General features: G+C 44.2%; 1 protein-coding gene across 1 annotated transcript in view; it reads right to left on the reverse strand.

The window, feature by feature from the left end:
- VAPB (VAMP associated protein B and C) overlaps positions 1 to 14077 on the reverse strand; it is a 32079-nt gene extending 18002 nt beyond the window's left edge. The window contains exon 1 of the mRNA XM_087749588.1: positions 13688 to 14077. Coding sequence (XP_087605714.1) covers positions 13688 to 13745 — 58 coding nt within the window. The 5' untranslated portion in view covers positions 13746 to 14077. The remainder of the gene's footprint in view (positions 1 to 13687) is intronic.
- Between the last annotated feature and the right edge of the window lie 1434 nt (positions 14078 to 15511).

A 15511-nucleotide genomic window follows, 5' to 3' on the forward strand; every position in this document is an offset into this window, starting at 1 on the left:
CCCAGGATAAACACAAGCTAGTTCTGTACTGGAGATACACCTTTGCTTTCTAACATCTGGATTTATGCACTGCAGGTAAGGTTGGCTTGGGTATTAACAGTCATACGAGACACACACCTACGCCAGAGCTTCATTTTTTCAATGCAAGGCATTAGGACTTCTGGAATCATACCCACCGATATGGTACGATAAAATGCTCTGCATTTCTTTCCAATGCCTTTTTCCTCACTGCAGGCGGATGGACTACTTATACAAGTATATGCAACACTTGGATAATGCCTATACCCCTAAGGTGGGCTGTAAGCACAATTACAGTCAATCAGGTTGGTGCATCTGGATGGTACTTGGGTTAAAAGCAATAAGTTGACTCTGCAGTGAAGACTGACTGTTACTGCGTGCCTAAACAGAAGCCGCACTCCTAAAAAAGACAACCTTTATTTCATGACGTTCAAAACAAAATAATGTATTTTTGATTGCTCTTGGTATTTCTGGGTAAGTGAAACTTATATTAAGGCAGGGTGCTTTCCAAGTGACAATTCACACTTCTTAAGAAAAAAATAAAAAAGGAACTATTTTTCTCCCGTGTTTTTAAAGATCATGAGAAAAATGCCACTGGTGTCATCCCAAGGACAAAGTTATGGGAAATTCAGGGCCTGCACATGCATCATCTGACATGGGGTTGTCATGGGAGCAAGCTGTCTAGAAGGAAGAATGTAGTAAATTAAATTTGCTGGTGAAGTTTGGAATATTCCACAAGGGCTCAATGACTTTTTCCTGCCAGTTAGAGTAAAGTCAACTTGTTTTAAGGCAAACTGGGCATCTAGTGATAGGCAAACTAGCAGTAATACTTAAAGAAAACATCACCTCATATACTCATGCAACAACAAACAGGAAGAGGTACAATGGTTTTTCATAGGGTCACTTTTCAGCAGGGCTAGTTTCAAACTACAGCTGTGGCTTTCCACCCAGGAGCTACGCATACAACCCTTCACATTCGAAGATCACAGCATTATCTCAGAATTTGCCACGCTCCATTTCCTATTCAAACATCAGTGCTGTATCAGTCTTTCCTTAGAGTGCCATTCTGCAGTGTACCGCATTATAATATCCCAGATCATTTTAGTAATAATACAAAAGCCTGAGAATTAGGTCAAAAGAACATGATGTAAACTCTATTTAAATTCTAAATAACTCTCATGGCAATAAAAATTTCCCATAATTGTACCAGCAAATCCAGGCTGGTAACTTTCCGATCAGCACAGCACTTGCTGTAAGTTTCTTGCCACTCGCTACTCACAGTAACCATGTTACACAGCTACATCGCCTGTACCGAATCTTCATACGATTATTCTCACCTTAACCAAAATTCCGTGCTTTAGCATTGCAAATAAACAATCCTTATGCACATGTACTTTCAATGCAGCAAGAACACTGCTGTGGCACTATTTGGCCTGTGAAAGAAGTTAGCGTAAGTATCAGCAGAGGTAAAGCTTCGATGGCACAGGCTTGGGCAGAAACATTCAAACCAAAGAGGCAGAGTCCTCTGCAGATTTGTACGTGCAAATACTACTACATCTTTATAATTAGCTACACACATTAGTTGGGCTACAGTCCCAGGGTTGCTTTATTCCTGCATCAGTCTGTCTCACTGCTGAAAGGGGAGGTGGTCTGACCTCTCACCTCCACCAACTGCTTGTGCTAGCTGCACAGTGTTCCTCTGGCTGGGCTGAGAGCTGAGCCAGGGAGCGGCCCGGGCTGGAAATTAATCCCCTTACAAGACAGGGAGTGAGGGAGGGGGCAGTGGGGAGAAGAAAAAGGAGAATCAGTTTTCAGCCAGATCAAGCAGCGCTCAGACACTGGCAACAGGGAAATTGCATCTTTCTGCACAGCATTCTGCCAAATTAAGGCAACAAGGTCTCATATTTAGTAGGTTAAAGCTAGCACGTCTAGGCATACACTCTGCAGTCACACTTTTCCTTGTAGAGTTGGCATAGCTGTTGAAAGTCATTAAGGCACACACTTAATTTTTTTTGTGCTTAAATCTAATGCAAATTCTCATCTGCTTAAAGCCAGGCATCCCCTAAAAATATTTACTGAACTGGTGCTTTTCAGAGCAAAAGCTACTGCAGTAGCACTTGACACAATCGTAGTTGAGTCCTGTTAAACTGGCAATGGTCGATTAACAAGACTAAGAATAAATTCTCAAGCTGCCCATGTTATTCCCAGAATATTTTAGATGCACCTTCACCATCCTTCCCTAAACAACAATTTTTGCCACTCTAACTCGGCACCACAGACACGTATCCAAAAGCAAGGTAATTGGAAATAGGAGGAAATACAGGCAGAGCTGCTGGTGAGACAACCCCTCGTGTACTGCCTTTGTGGAGAGCGGCAGAATGCAACAATAGGAGCGGAGGGATGTATTTCACCATGGTTTAATCCCACCGATGTGTCAGATGAAAAGTCATTAATCACCTGACGTACTAATCAGCCACAGAAAGGTAACCAAGGAATCTTTAATAAGGAAGATGGTGGAAAGCAGTAAAGGGGAAACCTAAATTGGTGGCTATTCTCAAGAGCCCAAATCCTACACATTGGTGTGTCCTGACTAGTAGATGTCCACATGGAGCAATAATTCATCCAGGGAAAGAGCCACATTGACCCTGCACGTACGAGTGGAGAGGGTGGGCGTTGAACGTGATACTTCAGGCTCCCTTCCCCACCACACACACCTCCCCCCCAGCTTGGTCATCCCCTCAAACTGGGGAGGCACCCCACCCTGCTCGAGCATGTACGAACCTACCGCAGAGACCTAAGCAACAGTGTATTAGCACCACCCACAAAACAACCACCACCCAAGAACACAGTCATCTCACCAGCTGAGTATTTCAGCTTTCCTACTTACAACTTTTCTTATCATCATATCGGAGTCATTTCTCAGTTCCTTTACTATGCCTCTGACAGTACCAAGTGATTTCATTTTATTTCCACAATTTCTCCCATTTTATTTTTGGGGGTGTCTATCAGCAACAGAGAGACAATCAAAATAAAAACACTAGTGATTAGCAAGAGGGCTCAGTAACAGGTGTGGAACTTGACTTACTGTATACTTCTTTTTAAAGTTATATATAAGGTGGTAACCTTTGAAGATAAACACTAAAATGAAAAAAGCTGAAATGTCAAGCAAGACATCTTGAGCTATCAGCCAGGTGCCTGTGAATCAAGAACACCCAAGATCCAATCAAACTCTCCCACCATCTTACTTGTCTTTAGACAAATCACTTAAGGGCTTGATCTTCTGCTATTAAAAGCCTTAAGAGTTGATAGCAACTCCAAAACAGAAGCAGGTTTTGACCCTTATAGTTTTCCTCTCTGTGAAGTCAGGAGAATACTTATCTAATTACAGAGAATCTTGAAGATTAGTGTTTTAAAAAGTACTGTATGCCAAGTTTTAATCATCATCATCATCTGGCTCTGGAGACATTCATAATTAAGTGAGCATCCGCAGCTTTTGAAATCAGAGAAGTCAAAGAATGAGAAACAAGAAGTGCCTGTGTTGCATAAACATCTGATTTCACAAGTAACTCACTGAGAGGACCTGACAACCCCAAATTTGGTTCATTATTTTTAAGAAGAACTTAGGCCTCTCTTAGTCCTCGTATAAACCACCCATAAACCTGTCAATCTCAGCTCTGATTTTAAATGGAAGTAGCTAGAAAACCCCGCCCCCGTGGAATGAATTTCTATTTTCTTACCATGACTATCCTCACCCGAAAGAGCCCTTGAAGCAAAGTGACGGGAGGGAAGTGGTCACTTCCACTTCTGCTGTGTCAAGCAGTAGAAGCCTTGATGACAAACCTATTACAAAAATAGAAGTGCCATCCAAATCACTCCCCATGCAATAGCTGATGCAGTGGAGTGATTTTTTTTTTTAAAATATGTAATCAATAAAATGATCTAAGAGGAAAAAAAAAGATGTAGAAAACCAACAAAATTACATGATCCAGATGCCAAAGTTGAAGCAAGGTTGGCAGTGAATTGCTCCTTTTGGATGGATTCATCAGTGTCCTTCTCTGGCCTATTTTGGCACAAACTATTTTTGCCAGAGCATGCCTCATGCTTAATGGGAAAAAAAAAGAGAAAAACCAAATATGAGACTGAAGACTATTTTCAGGGTATGTATTAGTATGCAATTTTTGTCACCTTTTATTCCTCAGAGGATCATTAACAGTTTGACTTCACGGTTGTAAGAACTGTGAGGCCACACAGAAGCTTGCCAAGAGAAATGGAAGAATATGCCCTTCAAATAAGTTTGGTACCAGTGTCGTGTTTTTTTCCAACTGATCTCTTCAGAGTTTTATTACACCCAAACATTACTTACAAGAATCTTCAGCAACAAAATCGCACAACACGAAATATTTTCTCTACATCCTAGACTTAAAAGCAGTTTTCCGCACACAATTGCATAAACAAGAGACTGATAGCAGAGTTGGCTAGCTTTTAGAGGTATATCTCTGTTTCAGCTGTGCTTTCATATCCTTTTAGAACCGAACGCCAAACATATCGTATTACTTTATTCATTCCACTCACAAACACCACGTGTGCCAACTCTCTCCAGGTATGAAAACAGCTCAGAAAATAGTGGCATACTCTTTTTTGATAGTGGAATAGTAGCTACATCTCCTTCAATATGCATGACATAGTAAGACCTAATTCTAGTAAGACACCTACTTATTTTACATGGCTAGAGGCCTCACTTACGGGGGTTGCTGGGTGGGTATTGAAAGGATACTGAAACAAAGCAGAGGCCCCCAGGGAGAAGTGGGGATGCAGCAGCAGAGAGCAGAGCGCAGCACGATGATGGCCTGATGTGCAAGCTTCCCTGGCAAAAACACTGCTAAAGACTGAAGTCCATGTAAAGTATCTCCCTGGAAGAAGCATCGTGATTTTAATCACCATCCCAAACTATGCTTTTTCTTGTACTTCTTGTGAAGTAATTTTTCCTGGTATAATTTCATCACTAATTTCCATTTCAGATGCACATTAAAATGGTAGGGAAGGAGCAACTTAACTGCTCTAATTTTATGCTCATATATACTCTTCAAATAGACAAATTTGAGTAGCTGCTTTTCTAGTATGTTAAAAAAAAATAAATAGACAGTAAGAAACTAATTATAGCTAGAAATAAGGAAGGAATCCTGAATTTAGCAAGATACATTTCTGGGGAACCACTTGAAAACTAGCCTATTAACTGTGCTTTCAGAATCAAAGGCAAAAAAAACACCAAACCAAAACCAATTGAGAAATTTAGTCAGAAACAGGGAGAAAACTTAGTAAGGACAAAAATACCTGACAGCTTATACTGTCTGGCATAGAACAAGATACAAATGTGAAGTTGCATTCTCCAAACCTAACCTTCCGTAAGCATTATCTGCAGCACCGTATGATGCCAGTAAGCACAGTGTAAAAACAGCTATACAAAAAAAGAAGGCGGGGGGGGGGGGGGGAAATCTTACTGCTCTTACACCTTTGCTCCTAGTCTGGTAAAAATGTAGGAAGGCCAGAAGAGGAAACACTGCAAACCAGAGAAAATTATGCATGCAAATATTTTGAGAAGATGCAAAAATATATTGTTAATTCACATATCACAAGAAGCAGCAGTTGCAAATATAAACAGGCAACAGTGGCAGTCCAAACATGAAACTGCCTATGGGAGGGCTGGACTCCTGCTTGTGAGAAACATTAGAAGCACCAGTAAGGATGAAGTAACTGGTTAGATGACAAGGAGCAGTCATGGGAAAAACAAAAAAGTGCAAATTTTTGTTTTTTTCTTAAAGAATTACATAGTCATTTGACATGCCTTCTACAAACACAACTAACTTGAATTAGATCTTTAAAATTGTTTGCAAAAACATAAGATTTGGCTGCATAGCGAGCCCCACACCTACACAGTTTTATAATTTGCATCATAAGTAACTGGATCACCAGGCAAACCTCCCCCTTCTCTATTTTTTCCACCCCTCGTGGAAACCAACCAAGAAAACAGGATTAAATTTAGAACGATAAAATCTTTAATCCATAGCACCATGGTATGAGGGACTTCACTTACAGCTCAGAGAACTAGACACTAAAGTAGTTTAGTAAAGAGATTATTTTCATAAAGTATCTGTAATAATGTGGGATAAAGTACTGCAGGCAGCAGCAGTACCCAATTTGTACAAATGTTTGTGAGGCCAGAAGAATTACAGTTGAAGTAAGCAATTTTCAGAACAGTTATCATACAGAAAGGATAGACTCAGTCAACTCTCAGTCTGGATTGTCTTGCTAGTGTAAACACTCAATCACTTCAATCCATGTGCATTTTAATCCTGCACTGAATTAAACATGGAAGCGGTGATTCGCTTTGCATACATTTTCAATGACAGCAAGATTGTGACAGCTGTTTCAGACTGATGGCACAAATCCCTCTTTAGGAAAGGTTGCCTAGCAGGCCAAGTTTTAAATTCAACAACATCCCAGACATATCAGAAAATAGCCTCTGTGTCTCTACAGACACCTCAGTCTACAAAGCAGGTATGAGAGGATTTATATACTGAAAAAATACTAGGTCAAACGCCAGAGGAAGAGACTTGGCATGAGCGCGGCCCATTGTTTAGATAAACCGGTATTTAAATATTCATATATATATGTAAAATAGGCTTCCTTTCTGCCTCTGGTCATCACACAGCAAGACAATGAAAGGAGGCTTCAACGTTACTTGTGGTAGGAACTGTCACACCAATGTCAGAGTCCCTCATTCAGAGGAGAGAGAGAGAGAGAGAGAGGTCTAGCTGGGAAACAGTTCCTCACCAAACCAGATTCTCACTTAAAGCACTGAGGATTTACTTGGAGGGGAAAAAAAACCAGCTTGCAGCAGCAGCACGATGATAATGTTAAAGATCACATTCCCTACAAATACAAAGATGAAATTTAAGTCTAAAACAACAGCTGTTACCACAAACAAAACGATTGCAAACATCATCAATAAAGCTTTCAAAGCCAACCAACTACACTGGCAGAGAAAGTAAAAAGGCTGTTATTGTACCAACTATGAAATGCATTCAGTAGTTATTAGTTGTCCCCTGCAGGGAGCAAACATAAGACCAATATGGTAACAAGATAGTAGAAAATGAGTGTGACTGCAAGATGTGGGCAGAATTAGCAAGGGTCATTTGATTCCTGCATTGTCTCCAGCTAGGCAGAAAGCTATGTTTAGAGGCACTCTAGAAGCAAGAAACAAGACAAACCCTCGGTCACCCAGCTTTCTACAAAAATTACATTATAACATACGTAGAAGTCACTCATTTGATTCAAAACTCATTTGATGCAATCAATACCTTCCCGAGCTGGGTGCATACAACAAATTAAGCTTCTTTTAAAATCGGGTATTTGTTCATAGATGTAAACTGACCTGAGCTCATAAAGTTGGATCATTCACTATGTTGATGATGCCTTTTTTCCAGTTGAGTCTCAAAACAGATCTGACAATCTATTTAAAGGTTTGTACTCTAATTTTTACAATCCTAATTCCAAATTAGAGTGCAATTAAACAAAACTCAGCCTTGTATTCAAAGGTAGCTAACCTATTTTAAAAGAAATAAAGCATTGCATGACTACTGATAAGTTCTTAATTTATAAAACCTGTGAAGTGAGGAAAAAAAGGACAATAATTTCATTTCCAGTGAGAAGAAACTATCACAAACTCCTGTGCAAATTTCTACTCCATATTCGTCTTTCACGGGTGATAAGACATTGCACATGGCATGCAGGGTAGCAGCTGGTAAATACAATTTACTGCTAAGCACCTGTGTGAAACTGCACCCACTATGATACATTACCAGTGTCTTTATGTTGACATGATAGCCATGCTCCCAGGACTTAAGACAGCCACTCCTTACCTTATGCTTATGTATGTATTTTCAATACAATTTGTTATCGGATGTATTTTCTGAAGTGATGAACAGAGGACACATCCCATCAACCAAATCAGACTGGCAGCCCACCACCCCAAAGAGCTTTAAATAACAAACTTGACAAACTTTTTCACGTATCACTGCAATGGTTCCATAGCTCAAAGTGAGCTGAAAATTGGTGCACAAACATGAGATTCCCAAGGAATGGGAAATTATGAATGTATGTGTCCCATCCCTTATAATAAAGGCAAGCAGTTGATCATATTAAAACCACGAAATCCCACAAAACTAAGAGAAGTAACGGCCAAATAACAGTTGCTCATGCTGATTTTATCACTGCATTAGGACCTTCCTTGAAATAGTAAGACTTTGATCCCGTTAATGATCATTACTTCAACTGCAGTTCTTAAAATCTACACAGTACAAAATTATTCAAAAGCCCTTAACCCATAAATCACATTGGCCAAAGCCTTCAGGAAGACTGTGAGATTTTTGGAAATAGTCTTGGGAGACCTAAATACATTAATTAAATTTAACAGAAAATGCAGCTAAACCTCTTTGACTGCTTCACACACCTCAAATAATTGTTATTTGGCTCTCTAACCATTCTATTCAAAGTTTCAAATTTCTGTGAGCCCCCATACATACAATTCCTCCCCCCCTTTCCCCGTGGAGCTGTTAGTGTCATGTCTCTAGGGTACAGGACACCAGCAGATTAAGGAAGCTCAACAGAAGCACTATCTTCAACTTAGGCCACCTTTCAAAAAATGACGTGCCATGAGACACTCACAATGCATCACTATCTCGCTTTTATTTCCAGTTCTTTCCCTCCAAACACAGTTCTTCGACAGTGAAATTAAGAGTCTATGCAAAGTGAAGTAATTATAAAACTAATGGTGCACGTGAAAGTAGAATAATTCGGTGAGATGCAGCAAGTCTGTACAACTGTAATGAACACTTAATAGTCAGAATAAGCTATTGATTTTAGCTAAGTTGCAAGAATAGTGAGCATTAACATGAACTGCAAATATTTAAGTGTCACCAGAAAATGACTAATTTTGTTTGATAGTTGGGCTACATACTTAGATTTGTTTAGATTTAGAAAGCTTGCCTGTTACTTAAATACTATGTCCTCTTTTTAAGTGTATAACTTGATAATCAAATTCAAATATGTAGAGAGATGTAAAGGTTTACTCATATTTAATGCGGTAACAATGATTTTACTAGGAATCAGGCTAGACAAAGGGAAGCATGGACTGGTACACTTTCCAGCAGAAAAGTAGATAGCCATTGACACAGCAGCCTTCAAAGAGTAAAGAAATCCTAGTACCGACTGCCATTATGCTGTGAATACCAGGAGGGCTCTAACAGTTTAAAGAAAACAGCATGCAAATTTTCAGCTTAAAGGATGCATATTAATTATACTAAACGGGCAACTTCTCACAACTCTGTTAGTATTTTAGTCTTAAACACAGCTTGTTCCAGTGGCAACGACTAGAAATCCCTATTTATCCAATACAGAACAGAACAAGCACAGAGTCAAATCCCCCTGAATACCTTCAGTGCAGGAGTGCTTCAGTCATTACAGACAGATGATGACAGGGACAGAGATGTAATTATATACTTTAGTCGCAATGTCCGACAAAGTCCTTAACCTGTCTTCTGAGACCTGACAACTGCAGGTTCAGTAAAGACTAATCTTAAGTCCCAAATGTTACTGAACTGTTGAAAAGCCTTAGCCTGGTATCTGATAAGAACTGGATATTCTGTCAGATACAGGAGGTTTGCACGCCTACACTGCAATGCACAGGTTTGACTATAGTTTACACAGACTTACCTGAAGGAGCTCAAACTATCGTATTTGGGAGTGGCAGCCACCTAACCACAGTACTGCAGATTATACAAGCTGCATGGGACTGTGGCTAAATACCAAGGGCTACACTCACAGCGCTGCAGATATACTGTTGGGCTGAGCACATCTATACGGGCCGAGGCCACACCTTTGAACTGCAGCTCTGATGTAACCAGGGGATTCACTTGAGCCACTGACAGGGGACAGCCTGGAAACAACACTGCTAGGCCTCAGGCCAGGTCTGAATCAGTACTATTAGGCCTGAAGAGTATTGGCTATTCTGGTTTATTATTGTGCCCTTTGCAGAAAGCAAAGTTACACAATGACATATTGCATACGTCCAGGTGCAAAATCACATACCGGGAACAGGAAACAGCACTTCCAATTGGCAGCAACTCACAGACTTTTGTGAGGAATTAATGCTGCGTTTGGCAATACTGCTATTTGCCACTTGGGGAGCACTGCAACAGAGTGCTGAGTCATAAGTCCAGCCTAACCTGTAGCAAACCTCTAAAAACACTGCTGAAATGCACCTCAGCCTATGCCACCTCCGTTTTTGTGCATGTCCCCTACTAAACAGCACTCCCCTGACACTCTGCATCTGCAAAGAATGCCGAAGCGTTTCAAACACCTAAAAACCCCGGCAAGTTCTAAAATAAGTTACATTCTAACAAAATTTTACTTGCTGACTTTAAACAAGTGATCTCCATTCCAGATGGGCACATTATGCTGAAATGACAGATCGGCCTTACTGGGTAGCCATCCCCTGAAGCGCGTGAGGCAGCGCCCTATGGCACAAGTGTGGCACTGTAATTAACAACTCTATCAAAACACATCTAGCAAAAGGGGCCAGAATTACATATCCATGTGCAAATTTAAGTTTTATAATCCCTAAAGTCAGGCTCTTGAATATTGTAATCTAACTAATTCTTGGCAGATTGTTGGATGTTCTCCCCTAGATTAAAAAAAAAAAAAAAAAGAAAGAAAGAAAGAAAAAGGAAACGTAAATGGAAACGTTGTCATGTATAACAATAATGGTCTTTTTCACCATTCATTGCCAATCAAGTCTGAACAATAAACCTTTAGTTCGATGCTTTCTCACCTAGGCTGCAAGTCTACACCAACCAAGAAGTGGAGAAAGTCACTGGCAAGACAGTAAAGCTCCTGTTTCACATGGCATCAAAGACCAGGGCAAGGAAACGGGCACCTCCAGCCAGATAATGGTGGGCAGAGGAGAGTGTCCTGCCTCCCGCTATGCACAGCTGCGTTTCAGCACAGCACATGCTGATGCTATTTTGGAGCATGTGTGTTATGGTGTAGGAGATGCGAGGCGGGGAGGAAAGACAACCCCTGCTCATGTTCACACACCGTGAAAAATTCTAGCATGAAAAACTCCTTTGATATTTTTGCAAACAAGTAACAAATAGTATTTTGAAACAGAGCGCCAAATGAATTTAGAAGATTCACTGCAAACCAAAGGGCTGCAAAAGCTTCTTAAAAAAGGTCTTCAAATCCTTTACAAGCAAAAGTGCTGGCTAAGAGAGAGAAGTCTGCAACCCCATAGTGACTGGGACACACACCTTACAGAAGAAATCCTCACTTCAGTATCTTACTCCCCACATCTTTTTGCAAACATCATACCTCCCTCTAGATTTTGTATTTAAGAACTATACAGAGCACTTCAACAGCATCAGAGCTAACGATTTTCTGCTTTTTCTACCTGTCTGCATTTTGACTAAGACGTTTATCCATTTCCAGCGTTTGTGAAACGTGGTTTACAGTCCCACCTCACCGACATTGCTGCATGAGATCTTTCAGCGCCCACCAGCGAGGAAGCACAACCGTACCAGTTCGCAGCACTACCGACCTCTCTCAGTTTGTATCTACTCGTAGGGTGCAAAGCAACGCTCTGGAAACAAATGCAACTATTTACAAAGGTGAGAAAATCATTAGTGCCATATTACCAGGCAATACAGCATCATGAAACCAGTAGGACAAGAAACGCTTAGAGCAGAATTTACTTCATGAATACTTCAAATTGGTCTTTCCTGAATGAAGGACAGCGATCAGCACTGCTTGTCAGAAAGGACTGTAAGACAGAATTCGCTGCCAAGGCATATGAATGCTATCCATAGCATAAAGTCTGTTTGAACATTAATATTTAAGCATACTTTTAAACTAAGCCATTTATTAGCTGCAGTTAGTTGAGCAACATTTTACATTGTAAGGAGTATACCTTGCTGGCTAAAGATCTGGCAACCAAAATCTATACAGTTAGTTGATTTAACTTCAACGGTTACTGATTATTCAGCCTAGAACCCCAACTGAAGGACAGGCAGCCTGACAAGTTATCTTTATTTCAACAAAAAACAGAGTTTGGCTGGGTTTATACCTACCTGTGATGAAGGGGGGGGGGGAACCAACCCTGAATCACAATTATGTCTCATTGGCAAGTCAGTGTCAATTAAGGCCCCACTTTTTGCCCACCTGAGTTTGGATTCACTTGCTTGTTGAAAGCAATATTATTCAGAACAAGAGCTGATTTTCATCTAATCATACTTAACATAAAGAATGTTAAAACAACAATAGTTTCCTTCTTAAGCATGTTTGATACTGCTGCCATAACAACATGCAAATACTTCAGCTTGCAACAAAGACATATTCATTCTACCCAGTGTTTATTACCATGCTTTTTGATAAGCGCACTTTATATTATTACTTCTAATATATTTACTAATAAAAACAGGTAAAGACCTCCCCTACATTTGAAAATGTACACAAAAGCTTTTTAAAGGAGTATTATTTTTACCAGGAGCCAGTAAATAAACCCCTATTTTTAAAAAAAAGCACATTTGCCAGATATTCAAATGAAGCTATAAAGCACCTCTGACTCTGGTAGCATAAATAAACTTGCTGAATGCTTATTTGTAATCCCAGAATATTGTATTACGGTAGTGCTATCTGTCAGGCTACATGACAGGAATTTCAACGCTAGCGAAAATTCAAACCCATTCAAGATTTTTATCGAAAGAAAGGATGGATTTTCGCGCAGGCAGAGTATCCACGATTAATTTACCTAAACGGCTTGCCAAATTGTAAGAATAACATGAAAAAGCCACGAGAGGCTGCCCAGCACCTGGCCAGAGGCCCTGTGTTTTCCGCCGAGGCCCGGCTGAGCCGCCCGCCCGCCGCTCGGGTGCCCCACGCCCCGGCTGCGTGACAGCTCGGGGAGGGCTCGCCTGCCCCCGCCTCAGGCCGGGGGTCTCGGGGCCGCCGAGCGCCCGCCTCGCCATCGGCTGAAAAAACCCGTCCCCCGCTCCCTCCGCTGCACCTCCGCGCAGGCCGAGGGCTCCTCCCGCCGCCTCGGATATCCCCCCCTCCCGGGCGGCCCCGCGAGGCTCGGGCGCTGCCCGCAGCCCCCGGCCGGCGCTGCCCGCGCCCGACGGCCCCTCCGCCGCGGCGGGGAAGGTCAGCCCTGGGGAGGAACGGGCTTTTCCGGGGCCAGCGGGGCCGCGCCGCCCCGCTGCCGGCTGGGGAAGGCGGCGGCCGGGACCCCCGGCGCGCTCTCCCCTCAGGCCGCCCTCGGCCCTGCAGCAGCCGCCCGCGGCGCGGGTGGGGGCGGGCGGCGCAGCCGCGGCGGGGGCAGGCCCGGCGGGGACCCCTGCGCTCCGCGGCCGCCCCGCGGGGCTGGGGGGACGCTTCCCCGCCCCGCGGCAGGCGGGAGAGGCCCGGCAGGGAGGGGGGCGGCGGCGCTGAAGGACATTTTAGCGGCTGGTGCCCAGCCCCGGCCCCCGGAAAATGGCTGCCGCTGGAGCGGGGCCTGAGAGCGGCCGCGCCGCCGGCCCGGCGCGGGGAGGCGGCAGCGGCAGGGGCGGCCTCGTACCTTTGAATTTGAGCTCGTGCTGCGGTTCGAGGCTGAGGACCTGCTCCGCTTTCGCCATGTTCCTCCTCCTCGGCGGTGGCGGCACCAGGCGGAGAGAGGAAGGGACGGGGAGGGAGGGGAAGGAAGGGGGGAGGAGGGAGGGGAGGCAGGCAGGCAGGCGGCGGGGGGGCGCCCGGCGGGCTTATTCACGCCCCGCTAAGCGGGCCCGGAGCGGCGAAGGGAGAGGCGCTGCGGGCGGCGGCGCGGAGCGGGGCCGGGGAGGGAGGGCGGGCGGCGGCTCGGCGGCTCCCAGCGCGCACGCTGCCCTGGCAGGGACGCGGGGAGAGGGCGGGAGGCGGGCCGGAGGCGGGATGATGCAGCACGGAGGGGCCTAGGGAGAGGCTGCGGCTGACGTCTGCCGCCGGCACCGCCGCCCGCCTCCCGCCGCGGCTGAGGGGGCCGGCCCGGCCCCGCCGCCTCCCGGCTCCCTGCGCGGCGCGGCGCGCCCTGGCTGCAGGCAGAGGCAGGGCCGGGGGCCGAGCGGGCGGGAGGGCCGCTCGCCGACTCCGTTGGGCGCTCGTTTGGCTCGAGCTACCTCCCTACAGCTGCAACGCTACGGGGGAGAAAGGGTTCTGATTAATACTATTAATGGAGCTTGATCATCAGCGAAAATCATGATTTGTAATGCAGGCCTTATTATCCAGTGGCAGCCCGTTAGTTTAGGCCTTGATTCCGTAAACCGCGGTCCACACCGCCTCAGGGCTGCCGCCGCGGAGCCTGCGGCGCGAAGCGGGGCAGGGAAGCGGATCCAGGCACGGGGGGGGGGGGGCTCCCGGCAGCGGATCCAGGCACGGGGGGGCTCCCGGCAGCGGATCCAGGCACGGGGGGGGGGGGCTCCCGGCAGCGGATCCAGGCACGGGGGGGCTCCCGGCAGCGGATCCAGGCACGGGGGGCTCCCGGCGCGCCCAAGGGCCGCTCCGTACAGAGGAACATCCTACGGCGAGTGCGTGATGGCTGCAAGGCTGAAGAACGGAGCGTTACAGCACCAGGAAAAGCCTGGTAACTGCCATCAAGCTACAGGAAAGACTAACTTTTAACAAATACACCCAGACTTTCAGGTCATCTTAGTGATTTTAAGACATTTCCCTTCCCCCCATCCCTTTCTTAAGTAAACTGTAACCAAAGTTTTGGGTTGTTTGGTTTTGGTATGTTTTGTTGTTGTTGGGTTTGGGGATTTTGGTTTTTTTGTTGTTGTTTAAATTTGGTTGGTTGGTTTTTAATCCAAATAGCATGATTTATAATATTTTTAAAATTTACAGGTTGTTCTAATACAAAGTACTGCTTTACTGATAGCCTCAGGCCAGTGTAGTTACAAAGCGTTATACTTTTCCCTTTTTTTTTTTTCCCCTCCCCTCTTTCCTCAGGTTGTTTCAAACATTCTAAAAGTTCGTAAGAATTTATAAAGCATTGCTGTAACCTGTCAAATTCAGCAGGGGGTAACAAAGAAGCAGGAGTTTGGGATGCCCATGTTACCAGCAGAAACATGCTGGTCTTAAAACCTGGTAATTTATATACAGCAAAAATTATTTATTAGGCAACTGGACTTCAAACATACAGGACTGCGGGAGGAGACAGCATTTGCAGAGATGAAAAGCAAGTGTATTGACATCGATCAACTTCCAAAGCATAGCAACTCAAAGCATACGGTTATGTTAAATCCTAATCAGGGCTGATGAGCAAACAGGTAAGAGGCGAATAAAAATACGGTAATAGTAAAACAGTGTGAAAATTCATTTTATCACACAATACAACCTGTGTGATGCAGTGTACCTCACCTTCACACAA

The sequence above is a fragment of the Nipponia nippon genome, unplaced genomic scaffold (genome assembly GCF_047370975.1).
Source record: "Nipponia nippon isolate SJK-2023a ecotype South Korea unplaced genomic scaffold, ASM4737097v1 scaffold_13, whole genome shotgun sequence".
NCBI lineage: Eukaryota > Metazoa > Chordata > Aves > Pelecaniformes > Threskiornithidae > Nipponia > Nipponia nippon.